This window comes from Antechinus flavipes, chromosome 2, assembly GCF_016432865.1.
Source record: "Antechinus flavipes isolate AdamAnt ecotype Samford, QLD, Australia chromosome 2, AdamAnt_v2, whole genome shotgun sequence".
Lineage (NCBI taxonomy): Eukaryota > Metazoa > Chordata > Mammalia > Dasyuromorphia > Dasyuridae > Antechinus > Antechinus flavipes.
In genome coordinates, this window is record NC_067399.1 from 236,252,220 (window position 1) to 236,272,419 (window position 20,200).

The 20,200-nt window shown below is 41.3% G+C and overlaps 1 protein-coding gene across 2 annotated transcripts in view; it reads right to left on the bottom strand.

Moving 5' to 3' along the window:
• Positions 1 to 1,142: 1,142 nt before the first annotated feature.
• The window catches only part of PEDS1 (plasmanylethanolamine desaturase 1), a 35,327-nt gene continuing 16,269 nt past the window's right edge, over positions 1,143 to 20,200 (bottom strand). For both annotated transcript variants that reach the window (XM_051976575.1, XM_051976574.1), the window contains 4 exons: positions 5,811 to 5,902; positions 4,782 to 4,926; positions 2,212 to 2,424; positions 1,143 to 1,347 (listed from right to left, as the gene is read on the bottom strand). In XM_051976575.1, coding sequence (XP_051832535.1) covers positions 1,226 to 1,347; positions 2,212 to 2,424; positions 4,782 to 4,926; positions 5,811 to 5,902 — 572 coding nt within the window. In that variant the 3' untranslated portion in view covers positions 1,143 to 1,225. The remainder of the gene's footprint in view (positions 1,348 to 2,211; positions 2,425 to 4,781; positions 4,927 to 5,810; positions 5,903 to 20,200) is intronic.

The following is a 20,200-nucleotide window of genomic DNA, read 5'->3' on the forward strand; positions in this document are numbered from 1 at the left end:
GAGTGAGGCCATAATTAACCCAGGAGGAACAAATATCTTTTCACTTCATCCCTCCATCCCCCCCCCCCCCAATCTAGAAACACCAAGTGGCAAACAAAGTTAGTATTCTCGGCTGCTTTGTTATAAATATATTATATACATTCAAAACATCACCGTAAAATATTATTCCATGTTACAGAAAAGATATTAAGGCTTTATATTATTTACATTAAACAAGCAAGCACCTTAAAAAAACAACACTCTCCTCTCTTGACAACCCTTCTTCAAAAGGGCTATCATTTCCCTCCCATCCAGTCATCACCTTAGCTCATGGCCCTCGGAAGTGCAAAGAAACATCTCTAGCACCAGCTGAATTATCGCCTTTCGGATGAATAGGGAAATGTCCAGTTCAAGTCTGCTCCTGGGGGTGGATAAGGAGGGGTTCCTGAACTGAGTAGGGAGTTGGGGGGCCAGCACAGGTTCCATATTGACTTCCCTCAATCCTGGCAGAGGGGGAGATCAGGCTGAGCCAGGGACACTTCTCCCCTTTCTTTCCAGGTCCAATGAGAGAGGTCAATCAGCCCTGTAAATGACCTCCACCCCCAAGGGCACAAAGGAGACATTATGGAGTGCATGTGCATGAAGATCTGATTGTTGTGTGGGCTCCTGTGGCTCTGTGGGCTGTTTTCATGCAGAGCAGCCTTGGGGGACTGCATTCAAAAATAAAAACTAAAAACCCTAATGGACCAGAGTCAGTCATGAAAACCCTCCACCTTTTGCTTTTCCTCCTGTCTCCATTTGGACCCAGGCTCTCCCAGGCAGTACAGAAACATGGTGACAGTGCCAATCAAGCCTCATGAGCAGGTTTTTTCCTTCCTTCTCCATAAGCTTCCTCGAGTTGCTTCTGTGAGGAGGGGGCCACCCTACTCCCAAAGATGAAGGGTGCCCCCAGGGATGCTGGCCAGCAGGTACATGGGCCCTGCCCTTCCCCTCTCCCATGTTAATCTGTTACATGTCAAGCAGCATCTTTGATTCAAAGAGAGAAGCCATCAGTGCTGCTCATGTATGAGCAGGTCTCCAAGTAATTTCACTTCAAGTCTGGCACTTGTTGGATGGGGTGTGTGTGTGTGTGTAAGAGAGAGAGAGAGAGAGAGAGAGAGAGAGAGAGAGAGAGAGAGAGAGAGAGAGAGAGGCTGTTTGGAAAGGTTGGCAACAAGGTTAGAGCTCAAAGGAAAGCTGTTGGGGACTACTTTATCTTCTGTGCCCATTTCATATCATCTGCTCTAGGCTTTTCTCCAGTTAGTCTTTGGACAATGTCCTCTAACCGTCTCCAGAATTCAATCTTCTCCAATGGGTAATTGAGCCAGCCTGAATGTCAGGGAAGAGAAAGAAATAGGGAAGCCTAGATTATTTTCTTGAGCTCCAAATAAAAATCCAATTTGTTCTTCAATAAAGGAGGACAAGGTACATTCAAATTCATTGACCCAGTGGGTCAGCTCTGAACACCAGGAAAGGATATTCCCGAGAAGGAGGTTTCCTTCCATTCTAGACGGTTTCACATAAAAGAAATCAGTGTTCTGCTACAGGCAATTGCCAAAAACTTCTGAAGTTCAAACTTCTTAGCCTGACTATTCACATGCTGAGAGGTATCAGGGTGGAATAGAAGAATTCACCAATCAAAGGACACAGCTAAAAAAAGACTTTAAAAGTCAAAGTTATCCTGTTAGAGAACTCTCATTTTACAAAGAGGAATGAAATCCGAAATTGATGTCCTATAGTTTTAAGGACGCTTTCAGATCTTGTTCTCGATTGACTAGTATATTAATATAGCTCCAAACCATCAGTACAGTCCTATCTCCCATTACAGTAGTACAGAAATTCCCCTCTGGATCAGACTGGGTCCTTCACTGTCTCTGAATGGACTTCAACAGCTTGGATTACCCTGTTCTTGTAGCACCTTCATTTCCTACCTATCCAAATCCTGCCTGTCCTTCAAGGCCAGAGGGGGTTCCCTCTATGCTGGGAAGCCTCTCCTGATCTCTCCCCCAACTCCATTCCCAATCTTCTCTTCCTCCCTTCAGTTCCTACAATCATTAACAAGTATTTCTCTTCTAATAACAGATTGTCAATGATCTTTTCACCTGTTTCTATTGTCTTTCCCTTCCTTAACCTAGAAGCCCCATAAGGTCACTGACTCTGTTGAACTTTCCAGTGTCTCATCCAACAGCTCACCTGTGGTGATACAGAAATAGGTTTCATGGGGGGAAACATGGTGGATTCGGTGGTGCTTTCTGGGTAGGATGATGTGCCAGTCCTGGAGGAAAGTGACCCATCTGGGAAGTCCAACATAAGTGTGAGACCATTTGTGAATTTGGTTGGTGAAGGTTCCAAAGATGACGAGGCAGAAGACAAAACACTCCCAAGGATAGAGCTGATAAAGTTCATCTGTGGAAGAGCAAAGAAACAGACACTATGCTAGTCATAGGGTTTGTCATGGGATAATGCTCTAGTCCAAGGTTCCAATCTTAGTTCTGTAAATTACTACTCATGTGATTTTGGACACAATTCAACTTCTCTATACCCATTTTTTTCCTACATAAGGAGACCAAATTTTATAATCTCTTAAGATCATTTCCAACTCTTAAGACCCATGATCTTATCTCTCCTCTTCCTTACTACTACTATACTGATAGTGGTCAAAAGTGTTTAGGGATCTAGTTCAGAGGGGTCTTGTTATGTCACCACCCTCCAGGATTACAACTTCCCCTAAATAAAGTCAGAACTGAAAAGCCTTCAAAGAAGAAATCTAATGTCATTGACTCCTTGATCATCTGTGGAAGAAAGCTTCTCTAGGCTAGAAGTTTTTCCTTAGAACTAACTTAAAGCCCTCACGATGCTCTTTATTTCATAATACTCCTACTCTTACTCCCCATCCTCCCCCAAAGCAGGAAGAAGGTGGCTATGCTCTCATCATTACTTCCAAGGTTTCACAGGATTTAGAGCTGCAAAGATTTGTAAGAGATCATCTACTCCTGTGGTTCTCAAAGTGTGGTCCAGAGAATCCTGGGATGAGTGTGAGGGGGAGAAGGTGTCTCTGAAACTCTTTCAGAGAATTTACAAATTCAAAATTAGTTTTTATTTTTAAAATGGTAAACATCTATAAATATAACCCACATAAACAAAAACTCTTTGGACAAATCCTCAGTAATTTTTAATAGTATAAATATACTGAGAACAAAAGTTTGAGAAACACTGGTCTAGTCCAACCCCTTCATTTTATAGGGGAGGAGATGAAAGCCCAGGAAAGAGCAAGGACTTTACTAACAACAATGAAATCCAATCCAATAAACATGTATTAAGTGCTTGTGTGTATAAGGCACTGTGCAGCATATATATATAGCTGTGCAGCTATAAATAAAAAGAAAAAAACTTTCAGCTAAAGGAGCTTACATTCTGTATGTGTGGCAGGTAGGAAGAGAAGATGATAATTTCACACATGCATTCTCATTTTCTCGCTCCCTTCCTCCTTCCCACCCTCTCGTTTCCTCTCCCTCTCTCTTCCTTTTACCTTCTCCCCTCCTTTCTCTCATTTGAATTCTAGGAGGCAAATTCTCTCTCTCTTTTTTTTCTAATAACTTTTTATTGACAGAACCCATGTCAGGGTAATTTTTTATAGCACTATCCCTTGCACTCACTTCTGTTCCGATTTTTCCCCTCCCTCCCTCCACCCCCTCCCCCAGATGGCAAGCAGTACTTTACATGTTGAATAGGTTACAGTATATCCTAGATACAGTATATGTGTGCAGAACTGAACAGTTTTCTTGTTGCACAGGGAGAATTGGATTCAGAAGGTATAAATAACCCGGGAAGAAAAACAAAAATGCAAGTAGTTTATATTCATTTCCCAGTGTTCTTTCTTTGGGTGTAGCTGCTTCTGTCCATCTTTGATCAATTGAACCTGAATTAGCTCTCTTTGTTGAAAAGATCCACTTCCATCAGAATACATCCTCAAACAGTATCGTTGTTGAGGTATATAATAGGAGGCAAATTCTCAAAGTATAACCCTACTTCTGGAGATGTGGAAACTGAGGCTCAGAATGCCATAGTGTGCCCATGGCCACAATGCTAGAAAACGTCCACTGGGATCTGAGACCAGGCCTTTAACTTCAGCCCAGTGTTTTTTTCCTTCCACAATGTCGGCTTTATCTCCCAGACAAAAAGTTGTAGGGCAGACTTTAAATCCCAAGACTGGGACCTCCACTTTCCCTCAAGCACCATGTTTACTGACACCTGCCAGTGCCACTTAGCATGTCCTCTATGCTTAGAATGTTCTTGGTCTCCTTCCCATAATTCACTTCTTACCCAGAGGAGCTAATAAGCAACACTGGGTGACCAGGGCTTTGTCCCGGAGCATTTGCAAAAGACAACAAGGAGAAATTGTGATCTCTTCTCCACTCCCTGACTTAGGGACACTCCACCCCACAAGTCTCAGTGTCCTACCATGGGGATGTACACTACTGGGGCATAATGCTCATGTGCTGCCTGGTGACACAACCAAGGACACCTGGGATGAGTAACAAGGAGGACACAATCAGTCTTGGGGTCTCTACCTTCTTTCCATGCTATGTGCCCCCTTCTCTACCCATTTGCTCTAGATACCAGAACTTCATTTGTGGATATTGTCCAGCCTTCAAGGACTACTTTTCTGTGATTCCCTCTGATTCCCAATGATTCCTCTTTTTCCACCTTACCCTGATGCTGATTTTAAATCTGTGCCCCATCCCATTACCCACACTCCTCACCAGGACTTAGGGTGTTAAACTTGTAGGCCATGTTCACCAGAGGCAGCAATGTCACGAGGCAGTTGTCCCCATTGGTCTCAATAAAGTCGTGCCGGGTGATGGCTGTGGGGTCAATGTGGTGTTCCCGGAAGGGTCGGATGAAAGCCTGAAAGAAGGAATACAACATTCTATCAGCACCAGGGTAAGGCTTCCTCCCCACTTCCCAGCCCCAGTAGTCCTGCCCAGCCAACCTGGCTACTAACCCTAATTGCCAATTTCTAATTGGTCTATCAGATAGTAATCTTTACTACTCCACCCTCCCCCCAACACCATCAGAGCATTCACTCAGACCATCTGCACTTCTGATCATGTCATTTCCTTTGCTTAGAAAGTCTTCTCCTTACTCAAATCCTGTATTCAAAGTTAATCACAAAACACCTGCCTGATCACCCAAACTCACAATATGTGCTTCTTCCTCTGAACACCTAAACTACCCAACACCATTTAACATTGAATCTATGATGGCTAGTGTTTTTCTCTATTAGGTTCCCATATAGTTAGCCTCCCCAAAGCAGGGCCGAATGCTCATGCTTCTCGGTCTCTCCCACAAAACTGTCAGAAAGTAGGCTTTAATAAATACCCCTGGCTTACAGCCAGTGCCCTCTAAGAGAGAAAAGAAAGCAAAAGCCTTGTCTCCAGATTTCAATCTCCAGTAGCCACAAACGACTGCCTGTGGTTACAAAACTGTTCTACCCTGATCTCACTAATTGGGTGGGCAGAATAAACTTGCCCTGGAGCCTGGCCAACAGGAAAGCCCTGGAGGCCTCTGCACCTTTGCCCTCTCTCTAAACAGGGAGAGAATGCCCACTGTCCATTCTGCTAGTGAATTAGCGTGGCCCTGGGCTAGGTATTATACAGTAGGACAGCCAAAGAGGAGACATGGTCCCATGCCCTTAGGAGCTCAGGACCTCATTCTAATAAGAAATTAGCCGAGGACAGTGGCCCCCAGGGGCCAGGCCTAGGAACTAGCAGTGAGGCTGGAGTACGAACCTTTCCCACCACAGGCAGTTCCACGGAGCCCCAGGTATCAGCCCCCCAGTGTACCAGTCCAGACAGGAAGTCAGCAATCAGCGCCCCTGTAACTGAGAGAAAAAGAGAGGGACGTGAGTACAGGCGAAGGGGAGAGGAGGAAAGGATGTCCACTTCCTAGATCCCCCAATCCAAGTTCTATTTCTGAAGTCCCTTCCTCATTCTGCTGTCTCTTCCAAGCCCTCCCAGCCAGGGATCAGGGCCGCATCCACGCAGTCTACCCAGCCCCTTCCAGAAAAATAACCTATTTCAAGTATCTCAGTTTCTTCATCTGTAAGCAGAGGATACTACTATTTATATTCCTTCCTCACAAGGCTGTGCTGAGGATCGAAAGAAAATCCATTTAAAGCAAGATAAACAAATAAATGGTTATTGTGCACCCTTCAGCCATCTGCGGGCATGAGGGTCAGATCCTGCGACAGAGCAGGAAGCTGCTACTTCTCACAGCGGCTCAGATGCACAAGCAGATCCTTCTGTCACTGGCGCTTCCTTAGCATATAGGGATGGCTCATTCCACACCCTCCAGAAGTGGGCTGGTTGGGCTTCAGGGGAGCCCTCGGCCTGCCCTGCAGTACGATGCCCTGTCCACACCCTGCATAGCTGTTTTTTGCCCAAGCGGAACTGGAAGGCAGCTGCTGCTCGGGGGCCATGCCCAGGAAATCCTGCCTCTGGTGCCGAGCACTGAAGCTGCCAGGGGGCTGCCCTCCATGTGCTGTGCCCAGTGGGAGGGAACAGTGGGCTCTGGTTTCACAGCCTTCTTGGGCTGGGGGGAGGAAAGAGGAGAAGAGAGAGAAGAGCCTGAACAGTCCTACCTAGTAAGCTAGCTCCTGATCGGTAACCTGGGGCCAGGAATCTGTGGATACACAGGGTGGGTATAGAATGCAGGCTCTAGGGTGTGTCTTTATGCATGAATACTTGTGTGAAACTGCCAGGAGGTAGGCTAGTCCAGGAGGGTGGGGCTCAGAATCTAGGAGAATGTGCCTTAAACACACGCTTTTGAGAAGGTATTGAGTATGAGGGTACTGCACTCCTACTCCCACTACTGTAGTGGGAAAGTTGGGATCCCCCATTAATCTTCGGTGATCGCTTTAGTTTCCTTATCCTGGACTTGAGGAATCTAGGCTAAATAATAAGCTTAGGGAAAAAAATAAAGCTAGATTGGGGGGAAAAAATTGCACTTTCATTTTCACTAACCTCTAATTGAATTCTGAATGATACAGACGGAAGCTTCTCCTGAGAAGCAGTCCATGGCTTTGCCAGACTGCCCAAGGGGTTTATGATACAAAAATAATTAAGAACCCTTGCTCTAAGGTCCTGTCCAGTGGTGAGATTCTGTTCTCCTTTGCATGAAATTATTTTCATACAGGTTTTACACATATCTTCATGCAGATTATTTGGAAATAAGGGAAGAATTTTATAGAATATGCCTAATTTCCCCCATTAGGTCGCCTTTCTTCCAAGTATATGACCCAATGAAGAGCCTGTTCTTGGGAAAGAGGAAACCATGGAAAGGTAACAATCTCTAGCACTGTCCCCCCTCACTCTAGCACATCTCCGTCTTACAATATTAGTCTGACAACTAATGCCCCTGGTTTGGTCTAGCTAGGCAGAGACCACTCTGAGAATGTTCTCAGGTTGTACAGTGCTCCTGATGTTCTATTTGATCTGTTCCTGCTATTCCCTAGACCAAGTTCTCTCACTAGACTCAGGAGATCCAGATATTGAAGCCACAAAAGATAACCACTTTTGGAAATTTATTTTGTCTTGGAAGCTTCCTGGTACCACAAGATCAAAAAATGTCAGTGTTGGGAGGGACCCCATCAAATCTGAACTATACCCTGAATCAGCAATTACTTTTACAATTTAATTGAAGAGTGGTTATTCAGTACTAGAAGTGGGTGGAGTATGGTATATTGAAAATACAAAGTCAGGTATTCTCAGTAGGATTCTATGTTCTCATGAATGTGCTAATAACTTCCTTAGAGAATATGGTTGCCTATAAGGAACTCCCAGGCCCTCAGAGTTGGGCTGGCTGTCCAGTATAGTCACATATCAACCCTTCTAATATTGCAGCCTCTTCTTAGGACACCTGTCAACCCCGAAGATTTTCAGATGTATTAATCTATCAAACGAACTTTCTTAAGTACTGCTCACTAATTGCTGATCTCACTTTATGATTCATTCTATCTCTGTAAGATGATGACTCTTAAATGTTTCTACCTTGGGAGAATCTTGTTCATAAATGTATTTTTTTAAAATTCCAATTTTAAACCTCAACCTCTAATTTCATACTTTGATTGGAAATTTCTTGTGAGAAAACAATCAACCCTCATGCAGATGGGCAACTTTTCTTTAACTTAAAGCTTTTTGATAGTTACTTATCTCCACACTGGGGTGAGATGTGTGTGTATGAGTATGTTAGTCACACCGTATGTATGAAGCTTAATCATGGAGGGATATATGCTGTTATAAGAGCCTCAGTTTGCTTATATCTATAAAATTGGATCAATAATGCTCATAAAAAACGATTGCTACTTCACAGGATAGTTGTGGCTTTGCAAACCTTGAAAAATTGTGTAAATATGAACTGTTAGTTTCATAAGCCGCATGACTTTAAGCACAAGATTTCTTTTCTAGGTCTTGTTTCTGTCATCTATAAATAAAGACAAATAGCCTCTAAGTTCCCTTCAGGCTCTATATCTTACAGTCCTATTAAAAACATTTTTTTGGTAAATATCATATGCAGTGTATATGCTGTTCATCTGACACACCTAGGCTTTGCAACATAACCTACCAACCTCCTTTTCTTATCATACCTATCCTGAATGGGAGTTGTTTTTGTTTTTTTAATCAATGTATTTATGAAATAGCACTGATGATAAAACCTACTTCTATCTACTTACATGTCTCTTCTTTACCCTCTGGGTTATTGGAAATTCCGATTGCTCCAAATAAAAGGCTATTCTAAGCCACCTATCAAAATAGGATAAGTGTCACAGGACAAAAAGAAGTAGATTTGTTCTGAGTAGCCCTGGAGAATAGAATGAGGTCCTTTGGAGGGGGGTAGAATTAGGAGAGGGAGAGGAGGAGTATTACAAGGAGTCATAATTTGGTTCAATAATATAATAAGCTTTTGATATTTAGAGCTGTCCAACTTCCTGGAATCTTCACTGGACGTGTTCAGGCAATTTGGATGAAAGCACCTCTTAAAATCCTGATAATCCTATGATTCTCTGATTTCTGAGAGAGAACATTACTTGGAAGCCTCAGTTTACTCAAGAGCTTTTCTCAGATATTCATGCAAAAGCCTTGCTAGGGCCTGTTTTCTTTTTATAAAAATAACCAACATTCTTATTGTATATTCAAGTTTGCAAACTGCTTGATATATCTTATTTATGCTCCACAGCAACCCAATGAGTCAGGTGTTATGATACCTAATTCAAAGATAAGAAGAACTAAAAACATTGAGAGACATTGAGTATTTTCCCTGAGGTCACACAGGGTGACACCAGCATCCTACTCACTGCTTTGGGCAAAGATCACTATTTGAGACAACAAAAGGTCTCGAGTCTCTGAAGATGGGTACTATGCGTGGAAGCAGGACCAAGAAGTGGCAATTTTAGGTATAACTAAGGCCTTAGAACACCTGCTGTCACTGGTAACTCCCCTTGGGTGAGAAAATGATTTATGCATGTAGGTGGAAAGAATCCCAAGTATGATCACAGAGGGTCACCCAGGGGATGAGGCACATCAGGCAAAGAGAAAATATTTACATTGTGCACATTGGGGTTAGGGTAGGGGTATGTGCTAAGGATGAGCAAATCAAGAGAAAAGTCTATCTGTTGGCTCTGGAGCAAATAGCAGATATCACATTGCTAGATAGTGTATGATATCACAACCAGTTTCCTTGACCTTCTGTACCTATTTCTAAGGGCAATTAGCAGACTCCTGCAGCCACTGCACAAACTGTAATGCACATTTTTGAAATATTCCTGACTATAGCCAAGCTTTGACAGAAAAGCAGAGGAAACCACAACACACTTCCTCCTTGCACCCCTCTAGTGTATTTGATAGACAAGGTATGATGGCTGTTCCTGACTTTATACACCATTTCCCCATAAGCCACCATTCACAGCCTTCAGCCAACCCACAAAGTGGAGGGCTAAACCCACGGGACTCAGACTCAAAGGCAGAATGCCAACAAATGAAGCATGGAAAACAAAACCAAACAAAACTGGAGTCAGAAAACCTGAATTCACATCCTGACTGTGCCAACAATTTGCTATATGACCTGGAGCAGGTGTCTCAGTTTCCTTCTCCATAAAACGAAGTATTTGGACTAGGTGATTTCTAAGTTCCCACTGAGCCTTAAATTCCAAGATTCTCTGACTAGCTACCTGGAAGTCCAAATAAATGTTCAGTGTATTTTGTTTGCAAGAGGGAGTTGGGGTCAGGAAAGTCAAGGCCACTGATTTGTTCAAATGTCTATACAATATACATGGCTATATGTAAAATAATGAAAATGAGAAATAAAAAATGAAAAAATTTAAAAAGGCTTTATAATAAATCATACTCTCTATGCATATCTTTTGATCTAATAGTACCACTACTGGGTCTGTATTCCAAAGAAATCATAAAAGAGGGAAAAGGACCCATATATGCAAAAATGTTTGTGGCAGCCCTTTTTGTGGTGGCAAATAATTTGAATAAAAGTAGATGTCCATCAATTGGGGAATGGGTGAATTAAGTTATGATATATGAATGTAATAGAATATTACTGTTCTATAAGAAATGATGAGCAGATTGATTTCAGAAAAGCTGAGACTTATATGAACTGATGATGAATGAAGTAAACAGAACCAAAAGAACATTGTACACGATAATATCAAGATTATGTGATAGACTTAACATTTTTCAGAGTCTTCAGTAATCCAAGGCAATCCCAACAAACAGGCCATCTGTATCCAGAGAGAGAATTATGGAGACTGACTGCAGAGCAAAGCAAATTATTTTCATCTTTCCCCCTCCCCCACTGAGGCAATTGGGTTAAGTGACTAGTCCAGGGTCACACAGCTAAGTGTCAGAGACCAGATTTGAATTCAGATCTTCCTGACTGCAGGGCTGGTGCGCTATCTATTGAGCCACCTAGCTGCTCCTATTTTTACCTTTTTTTCCCCCTTTTGTTTTGTTTTCTTCTTTCTTGTGATTTTCCCGCCCCCAACATGACTCACATGGAAAATGTTAAAAATGAATATACACATATAACCTATTTCAGTTTTTTTGTAAAAGTAGAGGGGAGAAAGGTAAACAAGGGAGGGAGAAAAAAATTGGAACTCAACATCTTACAAAAATGAAAGTTGAAAGCTTTTTTTACATGTAATTGGGGGGAAAAACTACTATCAAAATAAAAATTTTAAATATACAAAAATATTCTAAAATAAAAATAATGCTGCAAGATGTCTTCCTTTATATATTATTTTCATTTAATCATTGCTACAAGTTTACCAGTAGGAATCACTCCTATTTTAAAATGAATAAAGTAAGATGAGTAAATTATAGATGAGTTATCACATTTGGAGAGTCAAATTTAGATCTCTAACTGACTAATCCATCACAACACACTGCTTCAAGTACACAGTTGTAAAGTTAGAAATGATCTTTCATTTGTTTCAATTCCACTTGACAAATACTTATTAAGCATAGACCAGTTGAAACTGAGATTATCTAGTGGACTGCTTCATAGACAAGGAGCAGGGTGACACACCCAAGAACATAAAGTAAGTTAATGACAGATGACAGACGCTAGGCATCCTTCCTTGCCAGCTGAATGCTCTTGAGGAGAACACCTGAACAGATATCAAATGCTGATTTAGAAACATGGGAAGCCAAGAGGCCAATGCAGAGGAAGCAGGAAGGCAGGGAGAACAAAATCCAATCAGTAAGGGAGGAGTGAGGTTACCTATTACAAGCAAACCCACCTTTGTGGGGAGGGGAAGGCAATCTTCCGATCTCAAAGAGAAGGAAAATTAAGACTTTAGAAACATAAGAAAAGCTGACACTGATCATGCAGAGGTTGTCAAATACCACTCATACTTTAAATTTTTTCTTAAAGTTCAATTCAATTTTTATTTTTAGTTGCCAATTCTTTTCCTGCCATCTCCCCCCTCCCACCCATAAAGAAGGCAAGAAAAATAAAACCTATTACAAAATTCTGATATTAAATATACCTACTCTGTCTGTTTGTCTGTCTGGTCTCTCTCACACACACCAAAAAGAAAAAAAAAAAGGAAAAAAATTTTCAGTCTGCATAGAGTTCATCAGCTCTTTGGAGGTGGAAAGAACATTTCATCATGGGGCTTTTGGAATTGTCTACCCATATTTCAAAGCCTAGCTCACGCCACTTTCTTTAGGAAGTCATTTTTGACCACCCCTGGACACAGATCTCTCTCTCCTTTGAATGAATGTGTTTTATCTTTTTAATTAGATTATGAGCTCCATGAAGACAGAAATTGTTTCTTTTGTTGTCTTTGCTAGTACTTAGCATGATGCATATCGTTCTGTCTTGTGTGTCTAAATCTTTGTGATCCTGTGGACCGCCTTGTCTATGGGGAAAATCTTGGCAAAAATACTAGAGTCATTTATCATGTTCTTCTCCAGTGTGTCCCCATTTTACAGTTAAGAAAATGAGGCAAATAATAGTTAAGTGACTTGTCCAGGATCACACAGCTTGACTTTATTCAGCTTCTGTTTCCTTATCCATAAAATGGAGCTAATAGTAGTGCTAACTTCACTAGGTTACTGCGAAGATTAAATGAGGGAATATATGTAAAGTGCTATGCAAATCTTAAAGTGTTACGTAACATAACAAAACAATAACAACATAAATATTGTTATTCTTTGTTAGACATCTAGTCCAGTCTTCAATATAGAAATTTTCTCTTCAGTATTCTGGTAGGTGACCATTCAGCCCTCATTTAAACAGAGTTCTCGTCTACTTTACCTACTTAGCTAAGTTACTCTGATCAAGACAATGATCCAAGCCACTTCCAAGGGCGCCATGATGAAAAATGCTATCACTCCAGAGAGAAAATTAATAAACTCAGAATATAGACCAAAGTGTACTTTTTTTTTAACTTTATTTTTCCTGAGTTTTTTGGTCTGAATTTTCCTTTTCAATATGGTTAATATGGAAAATATGTTTTGCATGACTTCACATGCATAATTGATATCAAACTGCTTGCCCTCTCAAGGAAAGGGGAGAATTTGGAACTCAATTTTTTTTAAAAATGACTTAAAAATTGTTTCACATGTAATTGGGCAATATTTAGCAAAATAAGTAAAAGTATATATTTTTAAAAAGTCAACTAAAGAACTGGAAATCGAGAGGATGCCCATCAATTAGGGAATAGCTAAACAAGCTATTTTTGTTGGAATATTATTGTGCTATAAGAAATGACAAGCAGGATGATTTCAGAAAAACCTGGAATTTACATGAACTGATACAAATTGAAGTGAACAGAAACAGAACATTGTACACAGTAATAGCAATATTGTATGATGTAGAACTGTGAATGACTTAGCTATTCTCAGTAACACTGTGGTCCAAGACAATCCTGACTTATAATGAACCATGTTATCCTTCCTTCAGAGAAGAACTCATATAATTAGTTCATTTTTTAAAAAAAGTTTTCTTGTACAAAAAGACTAATATGGAAATGTTTTACATGACTGCACATGAATAAACTATCAGATTGCTTACCATCTCAAGGAAGGAGGGATACAATTTGGAACTCACAACAACAAAAGAAGTTTAAAAACTGTTTTAGCATTTAGTTGAGGAAAAAAATATATAATTATTTAAAAGTTAGCTAAGCTTAACTGCTAAGAATGGGCTTCCCAGCTAAAAGACCTGAGTTGATGACAGGTGTCCAGGATTTCAGAACAACATGGATGTCTTTGGGCTACCTACTTTCTAATCTTCCTAAGGAGGCTGGTTTTCTAAACAATGATATTTAAAAACCAAACAAAATTAATGTTTAAAATGCTTTCCATGTAATTGGGAAATATTTAATGAAGTAAAAGTATATTTTAAAAATAAAACAGAATGGACAAACAATGGGATATAAAATCTTTTCTCTTCTTCCTCTAAATAGAATGGGGTTGTAAGTCAGGGTAAAAACATTTTTTTTTAGAAAAGGCACTGGACTTAGAATCAAGAGACTAAGTCCCAACTGTGTGACTTTGAACAAATTCTGGTATCTCTCCAAGCTTCAGTTTCCTCATCCTTCTTTCCAGGGCTGTTAGGAAGAAGGCATACTGCAAACTTTAAAACGAGATAAAAATGTGAGCTTTCTTAACCCTTTCCCTCCTTTTATCATTTCTCTCCCTACTACTTTCCACTTCTACTTCTGTCCCCCAAATCCCTAGAGATCTGGGATTTTCAATGCCACCACTGTTGGGATTAAAGAGTCAAGAAAGACCACTGGCAAGAGTCTGATCCTCATCTGAAGGAGGATTCAAGTGGCTTCAATATCAGAAGCTTTGACTCACCAAAATTCCTCTAACTCAGAGTCCTTTATTCTTTAAAATGCAGCTCAGACATCATTTCCTACATGTAAACCTTTCCCGATTGCCTCTGGAAGTACTGCCCTCTCTCTATTTAATTACTTTGTAACTTTGTATTGATAAATTTTACACTTATGTTGCATATATTTTTACATATACATTATCTCCTCCATTAAGAACACAAGCTCTTTTTGAGTAGAATTGTTCCATTTTTTATATATAGTACAATGCCCTGGCATATGATACACCTTTAATAAATACTTGCTGATTAACTGGTCATTGGCAAAGCAAGCTCTCAATTCTGCTAAAGACTAAGATCATAGGATGACAGACTGACAAGTCTTCAGGGAAAAAGGTGCTTATGCTAGCCTATCTCTAAAAGATTCTAAAACCATTAGTCAGAAGGGACCGTGAGACTGGCTGTGAAAGTTGTCTCTTTACTCCAAAGGCTAGATCACTAAAGAGGAAGTTGGTCATTGTAAGTCATTGAGACATTTGTTAAGTCAGGGACAAGGAGGGGAGCCTGGGGTGAGGAAGGGAGGAAAGAATAATTTCACAGGACTTAAGCGCAAGGTATTTAAAACTGGAAGATGTTTGGAATGGAGACCAATCCCCTCAACATATGGTAAGTAAATTCAAGCCTGGACGGGGAAAGTGACCCTACTTAATGAAATCAGGCAATTTATTTAACCTTTGTAGATCAGTTTCCTCATCTGCTAAATGTGGACACTGCTAACAGCCTTGTAAAAAACAAAACAAAACAAAAAACTAAAGCACCCCAACAAACGGAAATGAGTACTATAAAGGAAAAGGAAATTCCCTCTCAGTCACCCAAGTCTGCCATTTTGGGATCTACTTTAACTCCACACTTGCACTCTCCCCATATATCCAATCGTTGTCAAGTGTTCTCCTTTCTACCTGCACAACCTCTCTCCTATGTCCCCTTCTCTCCACTCAAACTGCTCCCCCCACCCTCCTCATGAAGGTGTTCACTTCTCCACTTCAGTTAAGTCTTCTAATTGTTTTGCTTAGAGACTCCTGTGCAATAATACTTGAAAATCCCAGTCTCGCAGGTTTTCACCCCCTAGATCCCAGCAGGGAAAAGGAGTCAGTTATTCTCTGGGGATTAGGCTGCTAGTGGGAGTGAGAACAGGGGAAGTAGCTCCAGAGTGGTTGATACATTTATAGTAAGTTACAATATAGTTTGTGTCCTGTGTTTTGAACTACTAAACTGTGAAATTTAGGAGTTTTGTAGGAAAGAGTAAAACAAAAATAAGATTAAAATAAAAAAAAGGCTCTACCCAAACTAGATTTTATCAGTTTTTACAAAGGATATTTACTAAACAAATATGGCAAGGATAGTTGTTACAGAAATATCCACACCCTCCCCCCAAGCCAGGAACACAGCCTCCTTATACACATACATATTCACATACCTCACAGAAGACTTTGCTCACACTTAAGGAACAAATGGGACCAAAGGGTAAAGTCTAAGTTGCAGAAGTGTGACCCTTCTATATTTGCATTAATTGAGATAAACATACAGAATAACTGCTGGCTACATAGCTAGTCAAGTGACTTAACCAATAACTGCCTCAATTATCTCATCCGTAAAATGGGGCCAATAATATCATCTATTACACAAGGTTGTTGTTAAAGATCAACTATTATTAGCAAAGCTTTCTGAAAATGTTTAAGTGTTTATATATAAATGTTAATTATTTTATTATTATTTTTATTCTCAATTTTTTGATCTAGGAGTGTGCCTTGTGAAGAAATATCTTCACACACAAAGAAAGGAAGAGAAAGGAAGGAAGAAGGAAAAGAAGGAAAGAAAAAAAAATTAGAAGAAGAAAAAAATTAGAAGGAAAGAGGAAAAAAAAGCTAGTTTCTAGCTACAAAATATCCATAGTCCCTTTAATGGGGGAAGGGAGGATAGGCAGACAGGCCTTTCTTTGTCCCCAACTGGGGGCCGTAAATAGAATGCAATCAATGCAAACAGCTACAACCAACTGAAGACTGGACATCTGAGGTCCAATGGCTCTTCTCTGATCCCTAAGGTGTGGCCTTTCCAGCCTATCCAGCAACCTCCTACAGAGCACCTGTTTAAGGGTTGGGGTGGGGTGGGGAGACCAAGGACCAGAGGCTGAAAGACAGGAAATGTTGGATCTCAACTCTTCCACTAATTCTGGGTGACTTTGGGCAATCCATTTCTCTTGTGAAACAATGGGATTGGCTTACAGGATCTCTAAGAAGCCTTCCAATTCTCAAAGTCAATGTTCTCAAGGGCTTCTGCCCTAAGGCTGCCTAGTAGATTTGAAAGTACACCTACCTCTCCCAGTTGTCACTTATTCAGTGACGAATTCATGCTCAGAAAAAAGAAAGTGGCTTGCTCAGAGTCATATACAATAATGACAGAGCTACTACAGAAACCCTGATCTTGGGATTCTTAGTCCTGGGTGCCACTGTCCATTCACAAGCAGAGACAAAAACAGACTCTGAGGGGAATTGATGGGCTCAGAATCACAGAGCTATTTGCACGTACAGCTGGGATTCAAACTAAGGTCTCTAGACCACCAAGCCAGAGTGTTTCATTTTGTTTTTCACTACTCTCATTCATCATTAAGTTCTAAAAAATAATATAGATGTAGGTGAAAGCATAAATCTTTCCTTCTATCTGAACTGTGAGCTTCAAGACAGCAATGATATTTTCTCTTCTGTGTTCCCTCCATGGTACCCAGGACAACGCTAGACATGCAGGTAGTATAAAGATGTACTGGTTCATTAGCCTTTCCTGACTGCTAGAGTCAAAGAGTATGCGGTTTTTGGTTTTATTTTTGTTTTTGTCTTAGTTCTGGCTCTGACACTAACGCTAACTTGTAGTGTTATCTTGGGTAACATATCTCTGGATCTTGGATTCATCCTCTATAAGATGAGGGAAGACACCACATGACTTTCAATGCTGTAATTTATAAGCATTGGAAAGCACTTCTGACCTAGTTGGGACAGACTAACTTAAATCTTACTAGGCCTGGAACTGTCCCTTCAATACAGGTAGACAAACTGGTGATGGTTCTGCAGGACTCTGGCCCAAAGCTGGGAGAATGGCCAAGGCAGGGCGGACTCACCAAATAGGCCTCTCCCTGTGCCAAGCCCTCTGGGAGATGGCCAGGGGCCAGGCCTTGCTTCTGCAGAAGGCTGCCCAGTGTAAAACTTTCATTATCTGACTATTTAAATCATACTCATTAATGAGCATCTCAGGGCCTCTTGGAACATTCCAATTCAGAAAGGACTTTCTCTTTTGTGTCTTAGAGAGGGGACCCTTTCTTCTTACCCACTCAAAAGAGGCAGGAGGCTGCAAGAAGGAGAGGGAGCCAGGTACCATGGGATTCACCCAGACCCAGGTAGAACCTGTTGCTACCCATGGCCAATTTCCCCATCAGACCCCTAGGGACACAATGGTTAATCTCCACTCAGTTCAGGTTATACCACTCTACATACTTTACATATTGCTTCCCCGATTCCCTAACTTTGTAATACAAAGCTATACTGTGTAATCAAAACAATTTAGGGACTTCAGAGAGCAGCTATATGTCTGTGTGTTGGAGGGGGAGCAATTGGGAAAGGCAGACTAATGAGGCTACAAGCTGCTGAATACTTTCAAAACTCTGTGGCAGAGAACAAAAAACAACCCTGGACTAGAAGCCAGTGGGTTCAGCTCTGTCACTTAGAGTGTCACCTTCAGCAGCTCAAGCCTCTCTTTTCCAGCAATGACTGACTGGGCAGAGAAAGATTGGAGATGGAATTTTCTAGTGGCAAGGGCTTGTGCTCCAAATTAATCTAGTTCCATTACCCATCTACAGCTAATCTGGTCCAATACCTCTTCACTTTACAAATGAGGAAACAGCTTCAGAACAAGGAAAAGACTTGACTGACGTCACACAGGTCTAGTTGCAGGGCCAGTACCCGAATTAGAGACACACACACACACACACACACACACACACACACAGAGCACCATCTAGAACCCTGCCATTTCATCTACAGCTTGTACAGGTGGCTGGATACTCTGTAGAATAGAAAATGAATATCTGCTGCTTGTGGAGAGATGTGACTCTTCCTGCCCCAAGAAAAGCAATGTTAGAGGCCAGGAGAAAGTACAAAAGTCCTGGTAACTCAGGGACTACTTGAAGTTCTGGCCCTACCACTTACCAGCCAGATAATCTCAGATAAATCAATTCTACTCTGGGCTTTAACTTCTCTACCTTTTGTAAATGGGCACAATGACATTTATGATACCTATCTCACAGGGTTGTTGTGGGGGAAGTGCTTTGTAAATTTGAAAGCCATATAGAAATGTGATTAGATAGAAGTGGAAGGGGCAGACTTGGGAAAGGGAAAGAGGCATTTAGAGACAATCTTTGTACAGTTGAAAGGGCCCTGGACTAGCAATAACAGACCTGGGTTTGAACTCTGGCCCACTACTTACTAGCTGTGTGACCTTAGGTAAATAACAAACTTTTGGGGCTTCATTCATTCATCCCTTTCTGTAAAATGGAGATAAAAAACCTCTATACCCTCTCCTTCATCAGTCTGTTGGGAAGAATATGCACTGTAAATCTGAAAGCTCCAAAGTAATGGGAGTACTCAGAACTAGAGATATCCTCATCAATGACAAAGATTTTTTTACACTTTTAAAAACTTAGAACTCCCCCATCTGGGTCCCAAGAAAAAGTACCCTAGAAAATGAGTCTTTGAGTCTCTAAGGGGAAGAGGTAGATCATTTGGCCTTAAAGGTCCCTGCCCACTTCAACCATCATCCTCTGGGGCAGGGTCCTGTGGGCCCTCTACCCAACAACACTGAGTGAGGTCCTTAATCTCACATCAAGATCATCAGCATTCCTTAGCTTCAGAGGAGGCTTCAGTATGGCACCTCTGCTTGGCAGAGCGCCCAGACTCTGAAAGGCACCTAGTTCCAGAGTGTGATATACTTATTATTGGGGCAGAAAGGACAGACCCTGTGACTCTTCTCTGGAGAGCGCAGACATTTGCCTCCCTCTACTTGCCCTTCCCCCACATCCAGCTAATCCTGGTAGCTACTCAGATAAGGCTTGGCAATTCACTGATAATATTGTTTGAATAAGCCCTAATCAATTAGAATAGCTGCCCTGAGATTCTGTGTCAACACAGCCTGGAATGATGATAGGCCACTTAAAAACAGACCATAAAGTCAACCAGGGATGGATTGAAATAGAGTAGTCATGAACCCTGAAAAGGTTAAACTTCCAAAGGACATGGGTCTTTCCTTCTCCCACCCTCCCCCTTCCATTACCCTCCTTCCTAAAGCCCAGGCATAGGCCCCAGCAGCTTAAATTAGTCCGATTATGTGGTATCGGCTTAGGTTAACAAGAATCTCTTTAATGGGATCGAGAAGGGCAGAGCTCAATGGCCACATTGGGGGAGAGAGAGGAAGAAAGGAGGGCTTGGTAGCAACAACTGCTCCATAACTGCCTTTATGGGTACCTTCTGATCAATGAAGCTGTGGACCCTTTGAAAAGGAGCAAATAGGTGACTCCAGAATTTCAGGCCAAGAGGTTTAAATATTACCAGGACTGCCAAGATCTACCTGAATCCAATACCTCCTCATCATACTAAAGAGGAAAAAAAAATTGCTAGGCTTATAATCAGAAGACCATTGTCCTGGGTCTCAGTTTCTCTCTCTGATCAATGAAGGAAATGAGTCAGATGAGCTTTATCTAAAGACTTTTCCAGTTCTGCCACTGTTG